Genomic DNA, 22,443 nt, shown 5'->3' with positions numbered 1-22,443 from the left:
CTTTCACCGAGCTTGTGAAATAGTGTATTTCATTTCAATTAAACTGTGGTAGTTTCATGCTGGTAGCTGCCAACTAGCTAGCTATGAACTATGCAGCAGCCCTGGTACTGCAGTGACTGCTGTGGGGTGTATGTAAGTAAATGATAACTATTCCTTTACAAGCATCTCTCTACAGCAGATGAAGAGATGAATGCTGTTTTTCCTGCCATTGTTTATAGGTTTCCATGTTTCTTTAAATACAATCTAAGAAAAAATCTTCTAGAACAAAATGACCAGATTAATTCTACATAATGTAACCATTCTTATTGAATGTGTGGCAGAAAATGTTTCCGGGTGCAGCAAAGCTCCTTAAAATAGCTCTATCTATGTTTAAAATTCAACTGCGTGCAATTCTTAGGAGTCAGTAGGCTGGCCTGAAGACTCAAGTACCCAATCAAATGTATTTTTTTTTGCTTTATCTATTAACATGCTACACAAACGCATAATGAATTTGGACTGAAATTCCAAATATGTTATTTCTCATTGTGATGGGACTGCTGTCCTTTCATCTTGTTCAATGTGGTTCAGTACCTCCTAGAATATCAAAAGAATGAGAATACCTGAAATGCATGGGTCTTTATCTCTTTCAGAAAGGGAAGATTTGTATCAGTAAAAAGCTTACCATATCTTTCTGATATCCTTCCTTTGATTGTGCCCCTTTAAGAGGCTGACTGAAAATTCATATGAATTAAGTGGAATGTTGGGTCAACCCTAGGTGTCATGTTTTCCTATTAACTGTTTCTATTCCAAAGAAAGGATGCAGCTTTCCCCACACTAAAGGGAGGTGTAGGAAGGTGATAGGTTAGCAGGGACCTCAAGTTCTAATTCCTTGATTAAAAAAGGTTCCCTACAGCAGGTAGTACAGGTCCAGACAGGCTTAGAGCATCTCCATAGAAGGTAATGAAGGCAGAATGCAGAAGTTCTTGTGTGTATTAATGTGGAACTTACTGTCTTTTAGTTTTTGGCTATTGTTCCTTGTACTATCACTACATGTTTATGAAAATATTCTGGTCTTGTCTAATTGCCTCTCACATTTCCAACGTTTATAAACATTGATCAAATTCCCTCTCAGTCTTCTTTATGTTGAGCAGAGACAGGCTTTTTGTCCTATGGGAGATGCCCCAGACCCTTTGCCATTACTATTATTTCACACATAAGTGCTGGTAAATGGCCTTGTAGCCATAAAAGACAAGATCTGAAACCTACAAAGAACAACCGCTTGAAAATGCAGAACTTTTTTTTTCCTTCTATCTCTAAATTCTACAAATGTAACTCTTATTCTTGCTTAGTGAAGATAAAAGGTTTAGCTTATTCTTACATACCTTGCTTATTTCAAATCCAAACACTTCTTCAAAGTAAGCGGGCTGACTAATAAGTAACAAGTAGAAAGTCCAGCTTCTACAGAAGTTTGCAACAATTATTGCATAGACAGGCATAGATGTAAAAAACTTTCTCCATGGAGTTTTATATTTCTGAAACATAGAAAGGTGATTAAGTCAATATTCTGATCAATAGCAAGGATCAATTCTCCCTTTTCTATTCCTACATTTTTTGTATTCTCTAGCAAGTTAATATATACATAATTATATGTACTTGTATTTCTATTATTTTAATTGCCCTGAAGTACATGCATCCACATTTGTGTACTTAAAATTTAATATCAAGTGGGGAAACTTGGTGATCCTTTTCTGTACCACAAAAGCCAGTCACAGATGCTGTTAGCTCTATAATGTAAGCATGAATACACAATGCCCAAAAGTATGTTTCTTTAAAAGAAATCTGTGTCTGAGGCATCACTTTTACACTGCAAGTACATATTTTAAGCCTCATTTATTTTAATCATGTATTTTAGCATCTAGAACTCAATCTCTTAAAATATGACTTTAGTTTCTCTGCTGTGAAGCTGTTTGGTCAATATATTTTGCTTTGTTTTATGGCATTTTTAAAAATGAATTGTATAATGAAAAAAGTGACAGATGGGCAGAACTGCAGCCCTGCTGAGTGGCAGCACCTCTCTCTGAGCTCAGGGTTTTGTCCATCTGTTTTGATCGAAGTGCAGGATCCAGATCCCAGTGATTGTCTGAAAATTGCCTGAATACTGAATTTTCTTCATAGAAGTGCAGCCCACTGGATAGACATATGCCATTATTTATTTAATCATACTTAGGAACATCTTGAGAACCTTCTTTTAATATCTAGTTGACATCTGAAAATACTGCCAATATTTCTAATTCCCTGTCTAATTAAAGTTCAAGTTTTTTTGCTCAGAGGGAATTCCTGAGGCTTATTAGTATATTTCCAACATTACCACTGTAATGGGGAATGCTCTTTGAGTCTATTAGAATGTTCTGTTTCAACTGGTAGTTCTTATTGAAAAGCAAATACAGAGTAGACAGGATTTGCTTTTTCTGATGTTCTGAGTTCCTAAACGTGGTGCTTTTCCTCTAGTTTATTTTTTTTTTTTTACAAGGATGGAAACAGTTCAGAAGGGATAAATTAGGAAGGAAATGAAATGAATCACTTGAACTCAAGGTAGCATGGAAGTCTCAATAAGCTTTCAATTCCAAATGTAATTCCAGACTTAGCTCTTTTAAAAAAACATATTGTGGAGAAGAGAAGGACCAGGCAGGAATTCCATGGCTGATATTCCAGCACCTCTGTTCTTTTAATGCAGAAGCCCTGTCCACCAAGAAGCCCTTAGGCAGATTTTAGGTCTTCTCCCATTCCCCCTCCCAAGAAATATTCAATTGTTTTCTGTCCTAAAATATCCAACATGCTGCTATTTTTATCTTGGTTCATCTTTTATTTGTTTAGGGGTTTTTTTTTGTTTGTTTGTTTTTTTGTTTTTTTGTTCCTATCTCATAGGATTTAAGTGTATGAATATTCTTACTTCCATTGCACCTAGTAGGTTGGCACTCTCTCCAATGCTTTCTTCTATGTATCGCCTTTCTTCATCTGTGATCGTAGGATGCTTTGCGGGACTCTCATATGAAACCAAAAGCCAAAACATGTACCAGACTATACCAAAGCTCCCTTTGGAATGGAGAAAAAGACTTTCAAAAGAAATGTACAGTAAAGTAGCAAGAAAAAAGGAAATCTATGGATAATTGTTAGAAATTTAAATGGGAAATGTTATTACTGCTTCTCTGCCAAGTCATTCTAACAGAGTCAAGTCCTGCAAGAGATGTGTGTAAGATGCATGCAGAGCTTTACCACCATGAAGACTTTTCATTTACAGAGTCACTTCACTGCATGTGAATGTCATTTATATTCTAGCATTGGCTTGTACTATGCAGTGAAACAGCTCCCATTTGATGTTACATGTAAACAGTGGTCTATACTAAGCTACTAAGTTATCTAAGTTTGATTACTGCACTACATCTTTATACCTTCAAAGGACAAGACTGTGGTACTGTTTTCAACAGAGTCACGTACCCCGAGTAGTTTAATAATTGTTTGTGACATTTCCCCTTAATTCACATCAATTTACAGTGCAGGTTGAACACCCTAGGGCCATTTTTTTCTATTGGTGTAACTTAATGTAGCAGAACTATTGTGGGTAGAGGGGTGTACTCTTAAGTTACAGTTCTATAAGAGTGATGTTACCTCAGAGAATCTGGGTTTCTATAGATTTCCGTAGCAGGCTGCACTACTACTGGAAGTGATGGTTTTTCCAGTCTTGTTTGATAATGTTGCTCTCCTTTAAATTCAGTTCTTTTTCTCAAGACTGTTTTTTGTTTGTTTTTTACATTATGGAGACATTCCTTTTTGGGGGGAGTCTCTTCATGGTAACTTTTACATCTCTACATGAGGTAGAGTAAGGTCATGCAATACTGGAGTGAGATGAGAAGTTCATACCATACACATAGAACACTGAAGACCACCCTGTATATTGCACTAGAATCCCAGCTAAAGGCATTGCAATAACAGCTCCTGCATAGGAACCTACAAAACAAGATGTATAGGCATGAAAAAAGTGAGGAAATTAAGTCTCTAAGTACAGATTACAAATGAAAGAGAGACATAAATGGAAAGTTACTTACCACAAAAGGAAGTGGTTGCTAACCTACTTCTTTCTAATGGGGGGGCCCACTTGCTCCAAATACCGTGGCAGGCAGGGTAGGTGACCCCCTAGGAAATGGGTGTGCCACAAGTTAGCTGATGTTCATCAATCAGGCAGCTCATTTTCTTTTTGCATGATTTTTGTTTGTTTGTTTTGTTTTAACACTGTGACAACCAAGGTGCTGAGAATGTTTTACATTTCTATAGCAGAGTCTGAGCACAGCCATAGGTAAACTTCAGTTTCTATTAAAGTTGCATTGCATTTTGTTCATCACTCCTGATTCATTTCATGGGACTAATGGTAAATATATGAAACATAATTATTCTTTTTTGCTCTTCTTCCCAGTTCCCGGAACAGAATAGTAAAGAATTAAAGAGAATCCAAATGCTCAGGTATCAAAGGAGGGACAAAAATACAGACTCTTTAAGAGTCTTTTTAATGCTGGGCTCCATTCTGCAACTCATATCTTTGTAGCCTTCTAACATTCTTTTTTATGGCCTTCTAACATTGCAAATATAATTTGGCATATAGAGTTTTCCATTGCTCTAAAACAAATAAGATCAGTAAGAGTTTAAAAATATGATGTCAGAAGTTATTCACTCTCTTTTAATGAAGCTTTTTCAGCCCTTAAAGAATCAGGTGGTATTTTTTGTTTGATTTAAAAGGTGTTACATTTTAAGTCTTTCTTGAAAACCACCCTTTAACTCGCAATAGGAAAACTACAAGGAAATTGCTGCATCTTACATCTTGATTTTTAAGACTACTATGATGTGTTGTGTTCCTTCTTCAAACAGTACTGCTTAAGCTTCCTTACATTTACCATTACTTTCAGTAGTACCTCAGACATTAATGATGTAAGAACTATTGTGTTTTGTAGTTAAGCACTTGCATCTGTTTCTCTCCTCCATGGTCAAGCACAGCTGTGTCCATGCAAAGTCCTTTTCAGGAGTGTTTCAATTTGTGCACATGTGTAGTTCAACAACTTGAGTGCCAGCCTTCTAACTTCCAGGCATGTTCTGTACCTTCTTTTTGAGTCTTAATGAACAATAAAATGAGTTAAGTGAGCTTGCACAGCCCTTAGAAACAAGCAGGGATCTCATACCTAAACTCTGAAACAAATTTAGAAGGCAAGCTCATTATTTCCACCTCTTTAATCACTGTAGAACTCAAATTCATTGTATCAAGAATATGATCAGAAAAGCTAGGAGAGGTCAGAGTCTATGTGAGCATCTTCATTTATTATTGCAGATTTAGTTTGCAATACTGGATAGCAGATAACTATAGGGGAAAAACAGCAGTGCAAGGCCTGCGCTGAATGGGGTTTCAATACAACTTCAGTGTTCTTCCTGGCTTCTCAGCAAAGGGATTTTATACCTAATTTTATAGGTATAGAAAAATCAAGTTGCTGTAATTCTAACATTATAAAATTTCCTCCTTTTTTGAATTATTTTTCCCCTCATAAAGTGAGATCATTGCAGGTTAAATGCTAACAATCATTTGCCATTATTGTTATTTTTCCATACCTCTACAAGGCCCTGCAGGATCCTGACAAAGATGACGCACCCGTAATGCACCCTGGCTGCAGATGGTATCAACATGTTGAGGGAGGATGTCAGCAGTATAGCAGCACCAAACACTCTGCAAGGGTGGGGAGGAAAAAACCACAAGTAAATGAAATAATTTCAGTGATGTTGTGGAATATTTATTCCACAGATATTTACAATACCAATACAGATATGTTTAAATGTATGACATCTATGTAAGGAATATGCAAACTGCTGGATATGATTAGCTTCTACTTTCATTTAATATTATAACCTGTGTGATAGCACTCAGCCCAGACACAGACATGCAGATGTCTGTTTAGTCTCTTGTCTTGAGTAAATATGTCTTGTGTGGTCACACCTGTATCTTACTCTTCATAAAGATTAACTTCTCCTTTTCCCTATTGCTTACCTTTCTTTCAATCAGATCTAATTCAATTCTTTAATATCTGGAGAAATTAGGTCTTTGTAAGTTCTGTTAAAACAGGTATCTGGGCAGAAGAGAAACTCTCATCTGTGCTCTAATTGTAAAGTAGCAACGTGTTCACTATTTCTAAAGTAGGATCCCCACTTATAAAACCAAAGCACCAGGAAGGATTCTAAACACGGTGTGTTCTTAAACACAAGAGCATTTTCCATAGGAAATGAGTTATGCTGTTTTTTTTTTCTTCAAGTACATTAAGAAGTATGTGCATGAAATGAAACATTATTCTTAAAAAATCCACTTTAACTGCCCATTTTCTTTATACAAAGCCATGTAATGCTAAGAAAAATCCTGGATAAATGTTAACACAGGGCATCCTGGTATCTGATGTGGAAGTGATTTGATAGAACCCTTTAACTTTGATATATGTTCTTCAGAAATAGGTGTGATGCCATAAGTTAGTGAAAAATGGATTTTAGATGAAGGAAGAAGTTGTGAAGTTTCTAGAGGGAAACTCACCTTGAATAAACATGTCTTGTGTTATCTGTTTAAAACTACAGCCTGATGCAAACACTTAAAGAGCAAGTTGAGTATTTTCCATTTCGAAGAGTCTGACAAGTAGGAAATGGCAGCCATACAGAGAAATACTGCCTGTCACTTAGAGGAAGTTCCATTATAAATGGCTTCAGACCTGATCTTCTCACTGTGTTCCCTGTGCTCTGCAGCTTGTGGCAGACACAACCTAGCTCTGTGTGCAGCTTCTTTGTCCCTTCATTTGGCAATGTGAGCAGTGCATTTGCTGGGACTGACTGATGTATGGGTTTGTGTCAGCAGGTTTGGCCTGACTTTGCTTATTATTCTTAATTTTTGTATGAGTTATTTCTTCTTTTGTAGCTTTGTATCAGCTTTGTGTCAGTGTATAGACTTTCTAGAGCAGATTCTTACCTAGTATTAACCAGTGTTACCCTTTCTAAGTCACTGTTCCTGGCAAAATCATGTTAAGATAGAAAACAATCTTTATTTCTTTATAAGGACAAGATCTTCAAAACAGCTATGTAACTGTTTATTCAAGGAAACTTAGTCTAGTGTTTCATATCTGTATCTGGAATCCGCTTCTTTTTGGCACAGTTGAAAGCTGTGTTTCCCAGAATTTCTTTGTTCTTGTGCTCACTAAAGGGAAGCTGTTTCCTTGAATCTGTTTCTTTCAGAAAATCAAGTAAAAGGCAATTCAGAGAATGATCTGAGGGGAGCATCTTCCAAACAAAGTCTTGACTGTATTTAGGCACACAGATACTAGAGAACGTTCTGTTACACTGAGGATTGTATAATAGAAGTACTCGATGTTACTTGAGTGTCAGTTCTCTCTCAGCCTTGCTTTATCAAAATCTTTTTCAGGAATCTCTTTAATTTGTATTCAAGAAAAGAATTAGAAACTACAGTTTTAGTGCACATCTAATGTGCAGATCTTGTTTCCTCTGTAACTCCCAGTCAATGGCAAATGCATCTTCTTTCATTTGGTTTGTTTTTCTTTGCTTTTCTCAGTGCACACTCATAACATCAGTCTTCCCTTGTTACATTTATTTCCCCCCCCCCCCCCCAACTAAATTCTTACTAACAAAGTATTGGGATATGCTTCTGCTTTTTGGTATGGATTTCCATATTGTTTCAAGTATCTCAGTTAACTATATCTATAGTAATTTCTAGCAAACAAGAATGTATTTCTAAAGAATTTTACTCTCCCACACACCGAACCCCTAAATTGCTGTATTTCAGTTCTCAACACTTTGTTACCTTTCTTAAGCTACTGATTTTACGGTTTGTTTACATTTCTCCTCATCCTCACTACTCATTTATCTGCATAAGTCTGATGAAAAAGGCCAGACAGATGACATATACATTAAGCCATGTTTTTCTGTAGTATCCCCACATTTCCACAAACACACAGGCATGTGCTTTTCCAAAACTGTACTTGCTGCAATTGAAAATGGGTTACTTTTATTTCTGAGCAAACATGATTCTCTTTTAAGCGAGACTTTAGCCTGTAAAGGGATAAATATTCCTTCCTATCCAGCACTGCATTGCTTTTTTTAATACATGTATTTGTTTGTCCTTTTAATATTCTGGTATCATCTTGTACAGATCAACGTGACCCTCAATGATACACAGTCATAAGCTACTGTGCCCTCCTAAGCATATCTTTGGAGATGGCTTCTTAAGCAACATAAACTTGTGCTGAAGGCTTTATATGTCAGGTACAAATACCACCAGAGTTCAGCATTTCTTACAGCAGGATCTGGCTCTCTATTTTGTTGAGACCAGCCTACAGATTGCAATTAGCTGTGCTGTTGAATTTTCATTCAGAGGTGTCCATTAACATTGGTTTCATGCTGGGCATGTTCTAAAAACCACAAAACAGATCTAAATTCCGTGGCATAATTGAAGAACTTCAGTAGATATAAGGGAAAATCTGGGAAAAACTGCAGCAAGCCACAGATATGTGGCAGGCCAATGACTATGCCATTATTCTCTGCCTTGGCATTAGGAGAGAACTGAACTGTTGTTATTTCCCTTCAGCAGTCTCTAGATGGGAGGGAAAATTCCTTTCTGACCCCAAAACAGCAAGTAGTTTAAATATATAGAGGAATTTAACCATACACAGAAGACAGAGTAATAGACACAGTAGTAGAATGTCAGGGAGAAGGTAAAAATGTAAATCCTACCCACAGAAGTGACTAGAATCTGTGCTTTGCTTATCTATTTCCATTTCTTGACTCAATAGACTCAGTCCCAATAGACAGGATCTAACACTGAACCTCAGCGTTCTACTGACAAAAGCATTACATGGAGGTTGTTGTGAACTGAGACTTTGTCCTTCAGTAACACAAGTAGTAATAACAGCAAAATCATATTTAAGAGACATTTGGGATGGGAACAGAGGAAGGAAATGACTCTGACAAGTCAGGAGAAATGCTTAGAATAGAATGAAGTTGAGTGAAGAACTGATCTTTTTTTATTTTCAAGCCAGCTGGCTCATTTTCCTCTTTGGGGAAAAACTAGAGAGAAGGAAATGCACTTATTTTCACCTCTGGGTTTCTAATCTCTGTGAAGTCTCACTATTCACATCTGCTTTTTTCATGCAATTCATATTACATTAGCGTTCTGCATGGCAGTGCATTATAGATTTGGTTACTTGGTTGAAAGAAGTGTCAGCTTATAAACTGAACTGAGAACAGTGGGAATACAGATGCCTGCTAAATGCTGAACACCAGATGGGTGATGTATTGGGTTACGCATATGATATCTGAAAGTAAGGAGTCCTGGTTGGAAGAATCCTTTCCCCCAAAGGACTGGGGGTGAAAATTGCTCCAATGACTCCGTAAACCTAGAACTGTGCACAGTATGACTCAATTCCCCAGCTGTCAGAATCCAGTGCATTTCATTGTTGTCATTCTTTAATGTCACTGAAGATTTAGAGTTATCTCTGTCTCCTTAATCTCAGATAATTGTGGTCTACTTTCTTTAAAAATAAACTTTTAGGGAAACTAATATGTCAAATCTAAAGCATATGGAGTATCTTAGCTAAAGTTCATTCTTGAAAAGGAGAAAAACAGCTGTATATGTTTGAAATAGTAATTTTAGCTATTTGTTTCAAGAAGAGCTTTAAGATGCTTAAATATATGCAGTGTGAATGAGTTATGAATGTCATATTGTTAAAATCAAGACTAATTAAAGATAGTAAATGCTGGTCACCTAAGACCACAAAACAAGATGATGTGCACTTGAATGGAATGAAACTGGGAGCTATGAATGCATAGAAGGTGTCACATCAGTTTTCTCATTGATAATGATTTGTGATGGATGGATGGTTGGATGGGGTGATCCTTGTGGGCCTTTTCCAACCTTGGTGGGTCTATGATTGAACTTAAGTTTTCAATGACCTTGCTAGAAAAACCATAAAGAACACTGAGTACTTTTCACTTTCCAGAAAAGAACGTATCAAGCATATATTAAAAGAAACTAGGTCTTGATTGTCAAGAAAGAATATTTAAGAACCTATGCTTGTCCGGGAGAATTCCAGAGCAGAAGAAGCTCTGGCAACTGCAGGTGTTTCACATGAAGTGAGTTTTTCAGACTGTTCTATCTGCTCAGGGTTGCTAAAATTTATCTTCTTCTTTGACATCATTGACTATCGCTTATCATTGACAAACCTCCTACAAAAGGCCAGCAAAGCAACCTAGAGTTGATTATGCTGTTTTTATTTCTTTCACAATTGAAATGATTTCTTGCCAAGGGGAGCTACAAAGCTGGATATTGGATTAACTTTTTTTTTTTTTGCATGTTTTTGTTAGTAAAATGTTTAAGCTATAAATACAAGAGCTGGCTGGAATGTCTGTAAGCATGCAGACATTTATCAGGATCATTTCTTCTGCAGATGTTGCTAGAAATGGCATCTATCTTTTTTATCTTCATCTTTTGAGTTCACAGTACGTTCAGTCACTGTGTATTTCAGGTTGTTAGCTGCTACTTAACATTCCCTTCTTAAAAGGTGTATCTCCACCTATATTGTCTGGTGAGGGACTTCTAAGATTTGAATATAGAACATTTTGATGATTCATATTTGTTCTAGCTTGATCTGCACATTTTGAAGATGAGTAAATCCCAAAGTATTCCCAAGTCTTTTAGTAGAATGGACCTTGCAAGGTCTGATTCGATCAAGAGCCAGAGAGAAATGCCACATATAGATTAAGTCAATGTCTGTCAGGAATACAAAGTCCCATTGACCTTCTCCTTCACTGAGTTCCATTATTGCAACTGGCACTCAGAACTCAAACCAAGTCCCCAAATACTTCTCAAGAAGATCCATTTGCTCTTCAGATATATATTTGATACAGGATGTTTGGTTTGGTTTTTTGTTTTGTTTTTTTTTTTGAAGAATTTGGCATCTGATTACAGCATCATGGTAATTGATGCTGGATGTAAAAGCCTCCTGGGTCATTAAATACTGATCAATGCTTTTACCAGAAAGTGGATTACATCATCCTTTCATAAGCAGATGAAGTTCCAACTCATAGGTAATTAGCATGTGCCCTACTTACTTTGGAAGCCTTTCCAGCTTGTTACTTTCTACATCTGATAGATATCTTGCACTCATGCTGTCTTATTTTAGCAGTTCTAATGTCTGCACTTTACCCCCTGTAACAATTCTGTCTTCTTTCTTTTGCATCACAAAGCAGGCTGGGTCCTCTCTACCCCATCTTCCTGTTCTTCATTCATTTGATTATGCAATTAGCCTTCTCTGTCTTCTCTTTGAATTCAGCTGGGGAATCTCCCAGACCTGTAGTTCTGTTTTACAGCTCATTATACCCATATATGTCTAGATAAAATTCATACACATTCCTTCTAGCTCATTAGTTTTAGGTTGGCTTGCTCTTTAAATATGTAATGTGCTAGATCATGTTTCAAACCATCTCATTTAAATTGTCTTACTGAGTTCCAGGTCTTGGACTGTGATTCATAAATACTTCTCATTTTAGATATGCATAATAAGTTATAAAATAAATCCTTCATGTTCTTACTTCAAAAATGTTTTATGGATCTGGCAATGGATAAGCTTAGAGACTATTTCTGCACTGCTTGGTGGAGTGTTTTCTGATATATCAAGTGCTATAGATAACTATATCTGCACTGCTTGGGTTAAATGTGGGTTCTTTCAGAGCAAAATGACAGCAATGTTAATATTTCTATGCAGCCAGCATAAATTGCATTTTTTTAGCATGAAATCTAGTGTTGATACAGAATTAGGTTAAAATAGCAAAGCAGGAAGAAGTGATCGTGGATATTTGTTGGGAAAAATGCCTGGAATTAACTATTCTATTTCAGAGAGGACTAGATTTTCCTCTTTGAAAGGCCGTGAGGAATAGTAAATTCAGCAGGGATTCTGGAGGTTCAAGGCCTAGGAGAGTGCTAGAAGAGAAGTTACTTGGCACTACTGACATATATGGATGATATTATCTTCTGTATCTAAATAACTAGTAAAAAATCTGCCTTTTGTGGACTTGTGTTACTTTCAGTGGACAACTACAGGTTCTTCTCAGCAAAAATAAGAAAACAATAGTTTGGCCTATAATGTTAATGATAAGCATAGAGCTTCCAAGCAAATTTCTAACACCATTAATGATGATTTGCTTGCTTCTATCTTACGTCAATGTGAAGTATGCTTGTACTAACTTCTGGAAAATTGTTTTTTTTCCATATTATATTGTGACAATTGTTTTCATTTTTTTCCAGCTGTTTCCTCACACTTGAGCGTTGACCTTTTTGACAGCAAACTGTGAGTAGACAATCTGGAATACTTACATTACTTATACTCATGTTTATTCAGTGCATACCTGCCATGTCACTTGCTCATCCCTCTGTAACCTAAATAACCTAAATAATCCTGATAATATTTTCCTTACTCTAGTTATCTTTTCACTTTGTAGTCATGCTGATTGTCCTTCTTGGGATATTTTCTACTTCAGTTTGCTTATTTGATATGAACTAAATGAAAATGAATGCTGTGTGGGGAGATGTTTTTCAGCATTATATCATCTTATGGTTTATCTCTAGCACTGGCTCATTTCTGCCTACTCTGTTAACCTTTCTACTATGGATATATATACACCTTAAAAGCCCACCATGACAGTTCATGACTCTATGAGTGACAGACAGAATATAGTGGGTTTTTTTCTGAATCAGGTCTTTAGTTAGCATAAAAGGGCATAGGCCTAATAAAGCTGGAATTATGCCATGAGTATTAGAGTGGTCAATGAATTCAGGTGCCTAGCAGACAGAATAAGCTACGTTTGACATTAGGGGGGAACACTTATTCCCAAGTGCCAGTCTGGCTGAACATACTACATGAAGAGTATCGCCTAAAAACCAATCCCATCCAGTAACAGCCTACAGCCTGAAGCCATAGTGCAGCAGCTCTATCAGTCTTTTTAATACTGTGATAAAGACAAGTTATTCTCATTCATATGTGTAGAAGGGAGGAGGGGGATGTATCTGTGTGCCTTTCATGCTAAATCCTATTACAAGCCTTTCATGAAACATTAATATGTAAAAGCTGACCTCCCGTCATCTAATCTAGCATAATAAGGGCTTGGATACATTATTAATTTTTGTCACACATCTGAGCCCCCCTTTTATATACCAAAACCCCCATCCAAATCCCTTGTTGCATCATTATATTGTGATAAATGCTCCATCATTCATGACAGAAAAATGGAAAGACCCTGAGCCATATGGCAGAGGGAGCAGCAGTACCAGCCACTCAGGGATGGTTCTCCAGTCCCCTACTTGCAGTAACTGGTGCTTAAAAGACTCTGCAATGCAGTAGGGTAACAAAAACATCTTATTTTGGTTTTTTTTATAAGGGTTTTTTTGGGGGGAGGGCAGTTTTGGTGTGCAAAATAGGCTGGAAACAGACAAACCCAACACTGGTGCCTGGGACTGTAGCCCAGTTAAATCTGCAGGATTTTGAACTGAACCTGAAAGTTGGAGTTGGCAAGTACAACTGAAGGGTTATCTCCTACAGTGCAAGGTCATCTCGTTTCTTCGTAAGTTCAGAATTTGGCTCCAATCTCACCATTCCAAGGTTATGCACCAAAAAACCACAAGGTGTTATATCTACCAATGGCAGAATGTGAAGGTGTTTGGTTGCTTTCTGTTTCACTTCATATGCTTTGTGTTTGTTGTCAGTAAGACTAAGTTAAGGAGAAAGATATTATGATTTCAGTGACACATTAATGACACTCAGTGAAAATGTTTGGGACTGAGATGAAATGCTGTGATATGCAGATTTCTGAAATATCACCAAGTGTATTCATGAAAATAATCCAACTGGATTATGTGTTGGGTACGAGGATTTAGCCTTTAATATCAAGATGAATGGTGCATGGAAAACAAGAATTTAAAGAGAGTTTGATGTTTATGTATTTTCATTCAGATTGGAATGTGACAATGATGAAGAGCTCAACAGAGATGTGAGATAATTGAGTTGTAGAGAAATTTAGCGTAGTTCTGTAACGATGATCCTTAATGTGAATAGTGGATTTGTGGTTTAACAGATAATGGGAAATATAAGTCATTATCATGGAATTATAAGGTAATTCATTATATCTTCTTTAATAAAAGCTGTCATTCTATTCTGCTTTCATTAAGTCTTTGTGTAACAGAGTTCTAATTGTTGGAGTATATACAAATGAGTTAAAATAGTCATCATTGCTTTACCAGAAATTCTGTGGTTATTACAGACCTATTTTTGAAACACTATTTGGTATCTACAGTCAAAGACTGCATTTATATTCTAAATATGTGACTGCACACTTGGGAATTAATTCCTGAGCATGTATAATCTAACAATGACCCATTAACTTCAGAGAATCATTCCCAAATAACAGTAAATATATGTTTAACCTGTTACTTTGAAAATCAGTGAGGAAATATTGCCACAACATAATAAGGCTTTAGTGAGGACAATGGTTTTATTGCAGGTTTCCAGTGTGTCTTTAAATTATATTTTAAAGGGTTTATCAGAAGTTAAAATATAAATGGTTACTTTCAATGTTCTTGCTCTTTATACTCTCATTAATCTGGCTGCTTCTTACTGATTCTTGTTATATTGTTCTATATTCTTAAAGCACACATTTATATCCAATGGTTTTTCAGTCGAGCTACTTGCATAGTTTATAATCAAATTATTTTCAAGTATTGTTTGATATACTGATACACTAAATACAGAGTTCTTGCTATTATTTCACTTCATGTCATTATATTCTTTCAACTAGTTTTGTGACTCTCCTGTAACCCACTTCTGATTTTTAAAAGACTCATATTAATACTCTTACCCAAATTACTTGCAACAATCTGCAGTAATTTCCATTGACCTAAATAAACTGACAATCCTGAATACAAAAAAACACATACCCCAGGATTACACTGACTTCCTTCCAAGAGGATCAGATAGAATAGCTTAAAATCTCACTCAGCCTCACCAGCTTTCCCACTCCCTGATGTTACTTGGCATTTGAGACTAATATGTATTAATTGGAACAGAAAACTTTACCAAGTGATCTTTGTTATATCACTGCTTTTCCTGATCCATTTTTTACTAATGAGCTAATCAGTGTTTCTGCATATTTCTAAAATGGCTGATGAAATGTGAGCATAACAGTAGGTCTTGTCTAAGGCCTGCCCAGCACTATCATAGCAGTAGGTATGTCCTTGAACACTAGATGCAAATTAATCTCTTCATAATCTACCAGTGTTGCTAGTATTACTAGTCCAACTGTAAGTATTTGGTTGTGAAAAACACACAAAGGGGCTCCATCACACTGTGTTTGACTTGGGCAAAGATCCTAGTAACCTGGTATCTTATACATTATATGGGCAGAGAAAAGCATGTTTTGGGAGAGATGAAGTACACCTGAGGTTTTCAGTGCCTTCCAGCACACTTGCTTAGTTTAACAGTGTTGATCATCCTGGGTAATCTCAAGGGCAAGAAAAACTGCTCCAGTTTCCAGACTATACTGACACCCCCCTCAAAGTTTCAGAACATCCAGGTTTCTTTTCACTATGGTTGTTAAAATACCACAGAACGGTATATAATTATATTTCAGTTCTGAGTTTCTTATAATGATATTGCACACCTAGAATTGTTTTAAAACATTTAAACATCTTGATCGTCATGTTCCATTTAAACCAAATATACAGATTAAATTCGAAGACTATCAAAGCACCAATTTCTTTTCTTCCCTCTAATAAGAGGTCATCAGCCACTGAGAATTACTCATTTAAGATTCCTTAAGAAAAGGCAATGTCTGATTAACCCCAGCTAAAGATATTTCAATGAACTAGGTAGAAATTAAGACTTAGTGTGTTTAGATTGACAGCTTTCATAATGTTTCTATTCATGACATAGTAATTGCTTAACGATTGCCTCTCTGGTGAGAGCCATGGTCATGCTCACATTCAAACCTGTAGTTTAGAAGCATTAACAATGAGACTTGTGCTATTAAATGACATTAACTGACACTATGAGTAAAATATCTGCTAACTACCTAGTGTGGATACATTGAATTAGTGCGTAAGAGTTGAGTTTACATTTCCTTTCAGTTTTTCAAGGCAAAATACCTATAAATACAGCAAAACTAACTCAGGTCCTTCTCACAGAAACCCCACTCAAACTACTGAAAATACACAGTGACTTTCGTGGAAAATATAGCACTGAATCCCCAGGAATCTCAAAATAGATTCTCACTTTTTATTCATTTTTTTGATAGAAAGCTTTTATATTACTAACCAGAGTGCATTGAAACCAACTTGTTCACCTGTTTTTGGCCCTACAGTTTCAAAAGCTCTGAATCATAGCTGCTTTTTGTTCTTGATGAAGGTATTTACATAAACATCTCTGCAGAAGCAATTCTACTCCCATTATAGAGCAATGTGGGGAGAATTGTAGTATAAGTCTGTACATAAATTCATCTAGGAGAAACAACCTAGATTAGATAAAAGCTTGGGTGCTTTGTGACAAAATACTTTTTCTAGTAGTTCAGAGCACATCTCAATATTCTCTGCGATCATTATGCAATGCTTCCTTAATGGCAAGGTGGACCTTAAGATATTGGTGAAATAAACCCTACATAGAGAACTCCATATTGTACTTCTTTGTTCCTTCAGCATACTGTGATTGGTTGCATACTAATTTTGTTCCAGTCCTCCTCTGCAAGAAGAGTTCTCTAGCCTTGTAGCAAAAAGGAATTCTGTATTTCCACACATGACTGAAGAGATATAAGTTTAAAGCTTGACTAATTGCAAATGAGGGCTCACCTGAAGCCCCAGTCCATGTCTTTTGAAAAATGATGTTTCTTACAATGTGCTGAATGTTCCTTCTTTCTATGGAAGTAAATAAAAGATTGACAGGTGCACTGACCTGGGTTTATTTAGTATCTTCTTCCATATAATTAGTGATAAAACTAGGAAGAATGGCCTCAAGTTGTGTTGAGGAGGTTCTGCTTAGATACTAGGGAAAATTTATTCTCCTAAAGAGTGGTCAGGCACTGGAATGGGCTGCCCAGAGAGGTGTTTGAGTCACCATCTCTAGAAGTGTTCAAGGAAGATTTAGATGTTGTGCTAAGGGATGTGATTAAGGGAAGTGGGGAAATATTGGTGGCTGGTGGACTGTTGGTCTGGATGACCTTAGAAGGCTCTTCTAACTTTGGTGCTTCTCTGATTCTAAGTGCCACTGACCACTGGAAAAGTAAGTGTTCAGAAGAAGTATTTTTCAGTGCTCTCTGGAATTTTCAGTGGTGGTTTCATTTGATTATGTTGATTCTATAGCAGCATAAACCTGCTATAAAAGTATACCTAAGATAAAGCATTTTCCTAAATGCTGGGCTGAGAATACTGTAACAAAATTATCAGTGATGAATACTAATAGAGACCAAAGCTATCAAGAGCAAATCTCTAAGTAATTTCATTTACTACATAAAAATCTGCAGATCACAAATATGTGTGTAAATCACTATATATGATGTGTCAGAATTAAAGGAATCTATGCATGATAGGAGCAATTGTTCAAAGCAGAACAGAATATCTGTGCAGCAGGAGCCTTGAGCACTTCAGTTAGCAAAGAATCTCAGTAAAATGCTGCTCATTTACAGGCTCCATTGGAGGAAAAATACATATATTAGAGAGTTCAGAGCTCAGTGTTGCTTATTCTTGATTGACAGTAAGCCCTTTAAAATAAGGGTGCAATAAAATTAAAGGAGTTCGGCCTAGCTTGAAATGAGTGCACTGTGTGTAGAAAGGTTTACTTACTACCCTCCTGTGGTATCTTCTTTCATGTGTTATGTCTTAGTGACACTTTCATGTTGTATCAACCCAATCTCTTTAATTGGTTGCTAGACTAAATCCTAGTGTCAAGCAAACTTGGTCCTGTGCACTTTGCTACTCCTTGTCAAAAACAAAAGCTCACAAAGCACATCTTAAACTTCTTCCCAGTTCCCATCCTTGAGGTTCTTGATGCTTGGGAATCAGTTTTTCATTCACACTATCGTCTTGAATCAATAATTATCTCTTTCATTCTCAGGGAATAAATTACTTTCCCTCTTGAAAAACCTGGACTTTTCTTCAACTAATGACCATTTCTTATAGCTTGTCTTGAATCTGGTGAGGCTTTATTTTTTATATGGAGGATACCTGAAGTTATATGTTCTGTATAAATTCAAACTTGCTCTGAATGCAAAGGAAACTGTTGAAGTCACAAATTCAGTGATGCTTAAATAATTAAAAAGAAAATAATCTTGGCTCTCATCCACCATATGCATGGTGGACTCAGCATGGAGTGGCTGAGTCTGAAGAATAAGCAAAGCAACAGAACTTTATAGCTTATATTCTAATGGTGCTTTAGGCTCCCTGCCTACTTCTGATGTGGGGTTTCTTGGAAAAGGTATAGACTTCAAGCTTTGTGCCTTATTTTGAGTATCTTTCATTTCAAGGTGATTATACAGATGTCATAATCTGTAGCATTCAGGAACTAACATGAGGTTTGGACTCCTCGATGTGTTGTTGTTCCAGCCACTACATCTAGCAATCCAAGTCTCTGTTCTAAGCCATCTTTTATCTGCAAACTAAAGAACAGTCACAGACATCATCTATATGTTACTGTTTGCTACTACTAGCAGCGTTCCTTTAATCTGCGGTTTACATGGTCATTTCCCTTCTGTTGTTGTTTCAGAAGCTTCCATGGTGCTCATAACAGGTTATGAATGTCAGAAAAACTGTTGAGTTAAAATATGTTCAGGTTAGCAATTAGAACTGGCCTCTATTTACTGATGTAAGTGTAAATATCCATAAAGAGGAAGGAAAAATTGATTGACCTAGGTCAGGTAGCATGTGTAAATTATTGGGCTTTCTTAGGCGTCCATGCTTTTGTCTTGTGAATCTTTGTAGGTGCAACACTTGAAATAGGTATTAATTCAAATTACTGACATTATTAGGGCAAATAAGGACAGGCTTTTATTTCTCTGAGTCAGAACTGTCAGTCTTAACTCAGGTAAGACTTCCCATTGATCCTGAGAAGCTATAGACTCTGCAAAGATGCAAAAAAGCTCAAAGAAGGAACCTTTCAGGCAGCTGTCCTTTGAAATAGCCTTTTTAGATGTCTGAGCTATTAACAAAAAGGTGGTACCTGTAAGCTGACAGGCGATGCATATCCCACTTCAATATATACACTGCATTCTGGGTTTGTTTACTAAGGGATGGTTATCTCACTTACTAAGAATCTATCCATTAGTAAGTGTTCTTTATTTTCATTCTAGATATCTGTCTAAAAGGTATTCACCTTGGAGAGAGTATTTTTGCCATAGCTCCCCTCTTTCTCAAGCAAATACAAACCAGCTTTCTTTCCAAGCAGAGTGTTTCCGTCAGTCTCTGCCTACCTTTGATGTTGCACACTTATGAGAAGAGATAAAGGTATATATTGTTGATTTTAGTATCCATTTACATTTAATTTGCTGTGGTTTTAAAGACTGGCACTAGGACCTTTGCTGTTTTGCCGACCGATGAGCCTGTGATATTAAGTATGGACGTGAAAGCATCATGTGTCTTGAATACTCTGCGGATCTAATTAACAGGTAGAATCGCACCCTGGGTGCTTGAAAAATAGCCAGACACCATAGAAACGAGTCCTCAAGTCCCCGCACCATCTGCACTTTCTTTTCATTGTGTAAGTCTAATTGAAACGTGGGTTTCGACCATTCTAAGTTCGTTTGCCTTAATGGAAAATTCCTGCCCATGGTTTCCTTTTTCACAGGGAAAAAAAAGAAAAAAATAATAATAACAACACTGTCTCGGGCGGAAAAGGAATATCTCTCAGGCTTTGAGGAACTAATGAATCTTTGAACTCGCTCTGAATGCGGGTCTTTAGAACAGCGCTGCCACAACCTCCCCGAGCTAATTTTAACGAGGACATAACGAGAAAAGAAACAAACGCCGAGATTCCTCGCAAAACTAGCGGGCAGTTCAGGAGGGAGCGTGGAAACAGCCGCTTCTCCATATTTCCTACTTTCCTTCTTTAGAGCTCCTACAGCCGGGCCGGGCGGAGGGTTTGAGGAGCTGCTCCGTGCCGGGAGCTTGGAGCTGAGCTCCGAGGCAGGAGCCACCCGCCAGCCCCCCTGCATGAACCTGGGGATACTGAGGCCGTCGTTACCTGTTGGCTGCCAGTCGGGACGAGATATACCCTCCGGGGATCTGGGTGATTATGTAGCCCCAGAAAAATGAGCCGTGGATCATACCGACTGTCTCAGGATCCCAGTTAAACTTCGCTTTCTTCCAAAGCAAGGGACCGGGAGAGAAGGAGAAAAAGAAAAGAGGAAGGCTGTAATCGTGCCAGGTTAAATAATGTTCTCGTTAAGAGCTTCACCGCGCCGGTCGAGGGGGGTGGGGGGCTGAGGCTGGCGGTGGCACTCGGCAGCCGGGACGAGGGTCTCCTGCTGCCTCCCCTTGGTACTGGCTCCTCACCGCACCCACGCCGGCCGCCCCATGAATGGAAGAGCAGCGGAATCGTGCGGACCCCCCGGGCCGCTCCCGGCCTGCGAGGGGTGCTTTACTCGTCTGGCTGTCACACCGCCTCTTGCCCACTACGCTCTAAGCCGATTTAACACGGCATTTAACGCCTTTTCAACTCAAATTCTTTCATCCTGTTTTATCAGACATTCCTACATAACCTCCCCATTTCCCTTTCACCCTCCTCCGGTCGTTTATTAGACGTCTTCCTTTCCCTGTGTTTGTTTTACGAGATATCTGTGCTTTCCTACATGGTGCACAAAAGGAAAACGTATCTGCCCGCTCATTCTTGCCCCAAAAGGCTTTGTGCTGGGAACTACAATTGAAAAATAAAAATAATTGGCAGAAATAATTTATCTTTCCCCAGCTAAGGATCCGGGCGATCAAGGGCGGCGGGCAGAGCTGAGGGGCGGCACGGGAGCATCCTTGCAGAGGGTGAGCGCTGCCGAGCCAGGAGAGCCCGGCTGCCTGCACTGAGGTGCCGGGTCTGAGGCTGGGAATGTCACCGAGAGGGCATGGGAGTTACGAGGGAAGGGTTCCCACCTCTTTAATAATTTTTCCTCCTCGGTGTATGGTGCTGTTATTGACCATGTCCACGATGGCCACTCCCAAGTTACATCGGATCCCGAAGGAAATGCAGAATCCCAGTCCACTCATGATGGCAATGATGTACCTCCGGGGCAGCCCGAAGCAGGTACAGTCGCAAAACGGGGCTTTCTTCTCGGGCATTTCCATAGGCTTCCCATCTTCCGTCAGCTCGATGGTGTCCCCGGGCTTCTGCCTCTTCTCTAGGACTCTGCCCGACACAAGAAGGGAAAGTCAAGCCCTGCCGCCCCGCTGCCTGAATGCACAGCCAACTCGGGTAGCTGAAGACTTAAGTTCACAGTTCCCCCCGCCCCTTGCTTCGGCTTGCTTTGGATGTTTACTCCTTGTTTTCCGTTCACCTTCAGCTGTTCTTCAGCTGTGACCTGTGGGAGTCACGATTAGTCATCCCCAGCTCCCTTCCGCCCCGCGACAACCCTCTGCAGAAACCCAGGGAGGAGCTCAAGCTGAGAACTGCTCATCTATCATTAAAGGCTTCTGCTTAAATATGTAGGGCGCATTAAGAAGACATCATCTGTAGCCACTGCAGAGGCGCCATGTTGGGTAGCCCAAGAGGTAGAGCACGGAAACTAGAACAGTGATCTGGAGAAGGTTTTATTCTCCCCCTGCCGTACTAGAAACGCCAAGGGGAAAGAGCTCAGTCTGCATTTTGCTTCTGGTTTGAGAACAATAGAAAGAGTAACAGAAAGGGTGGGGCGGTGGTATTGCTACTTATTTTCGATTTGCAAAATGGCTGTCACATGCAGTGGGGAAAGAAAACATGATTGTCTTTGGAGAACTGACGTCTCCGGAGGAATCTTTGGTAAATATCGCATCTGCTCAGCTACACGTTGTGAGCGTGTGATCGCCGGGCAGGTTTTACCTTCCAAACTCAGCTCTGAGCTCCATCTCACCGTTTGCGCTTCCCTTGGTTTTACAAGGGAGTCCCATCATCTCCGAGAAATCAATGTGCAGAAATTTGGAGGGTGCTGACCATTACGAGCTATGATGTCGAATCAACAGAAAAGTACTGAATAATGCCCCACCCTCTCCTCTTAAAAATAAATAAATAAAATGCCACCCTCCCCCCCCTAAAAAAAATCCCAGCCTCCCAATCAGTGAAAGATTACTGAGCAGATCCTATCTTTTTGGTGCAAGTGGATAAGAAAAGATAGCGGATG

At 38.4% G+C, this 22,443-nt stretch overlaps 1 protein-coding gene across 2 annotated transcripts in view; it reads right to left on the bottom strand.

The window, feature by feature from the left end:
* The window catches only part of SLC17A6 (solute carrier family 17 member 6), a 30,428-nt gene that overhangs the window by 5,383 nt on the left and 2,602 nt on the right, over positions 1–22,443 (bottom strand). For both annotated transcript variants that reach the window (XM_015863427.2, XM_015863428.2), the window contains exons 2-8: positions 21,224–21,476; positions 20,325–20,443; positions 5,626–5,740; positions 4,083–4,170; positions 3,898–3,984; positions 2,930–3,072; positions 1,362–1,511 (exon numbers count right to left, since the gene is read on the bottom strand). In XM_015863427.2, the coding sequence (XP_015718913.1) occupies positions 1,362–1,511; positions 2,930–3,072; positions 3,898–3,984; positions 4,083–4,170; positions 5,626–5,740; positions 20,325–20,443; positions 21,224–21,476 (955 nt within the window). The remainder of the gene's footprint in view (positions 1–1,361; positions 1,512–2,929; positions 3,073–3,897; positions 3,985–4,082; positions 4,171–5,625; positions 5,741–20,324; positions 20,444–21,223; positions 21,477–22,443) is intronic.

The sequence above is a fragment of the Coturnix japonica genome, chromosome 5 (genome assembly GCF_001577835.2).
Source record: "Coturnix japonica isolate 7356 chromosome 5, Coturnix japonica 2.1, whole genome shotgun sequence".
NCBI classification, from domain to species: Eukaryota; Metazoa; Chordata; class Aves; order Galliformes; family Phasianidae; genus Coturnix; species Coturnix japonica.
Note: the sequence above shows the minus strand (reverse complement) of the source record. Positions and strands in the feature narration are given on the sequence as shown.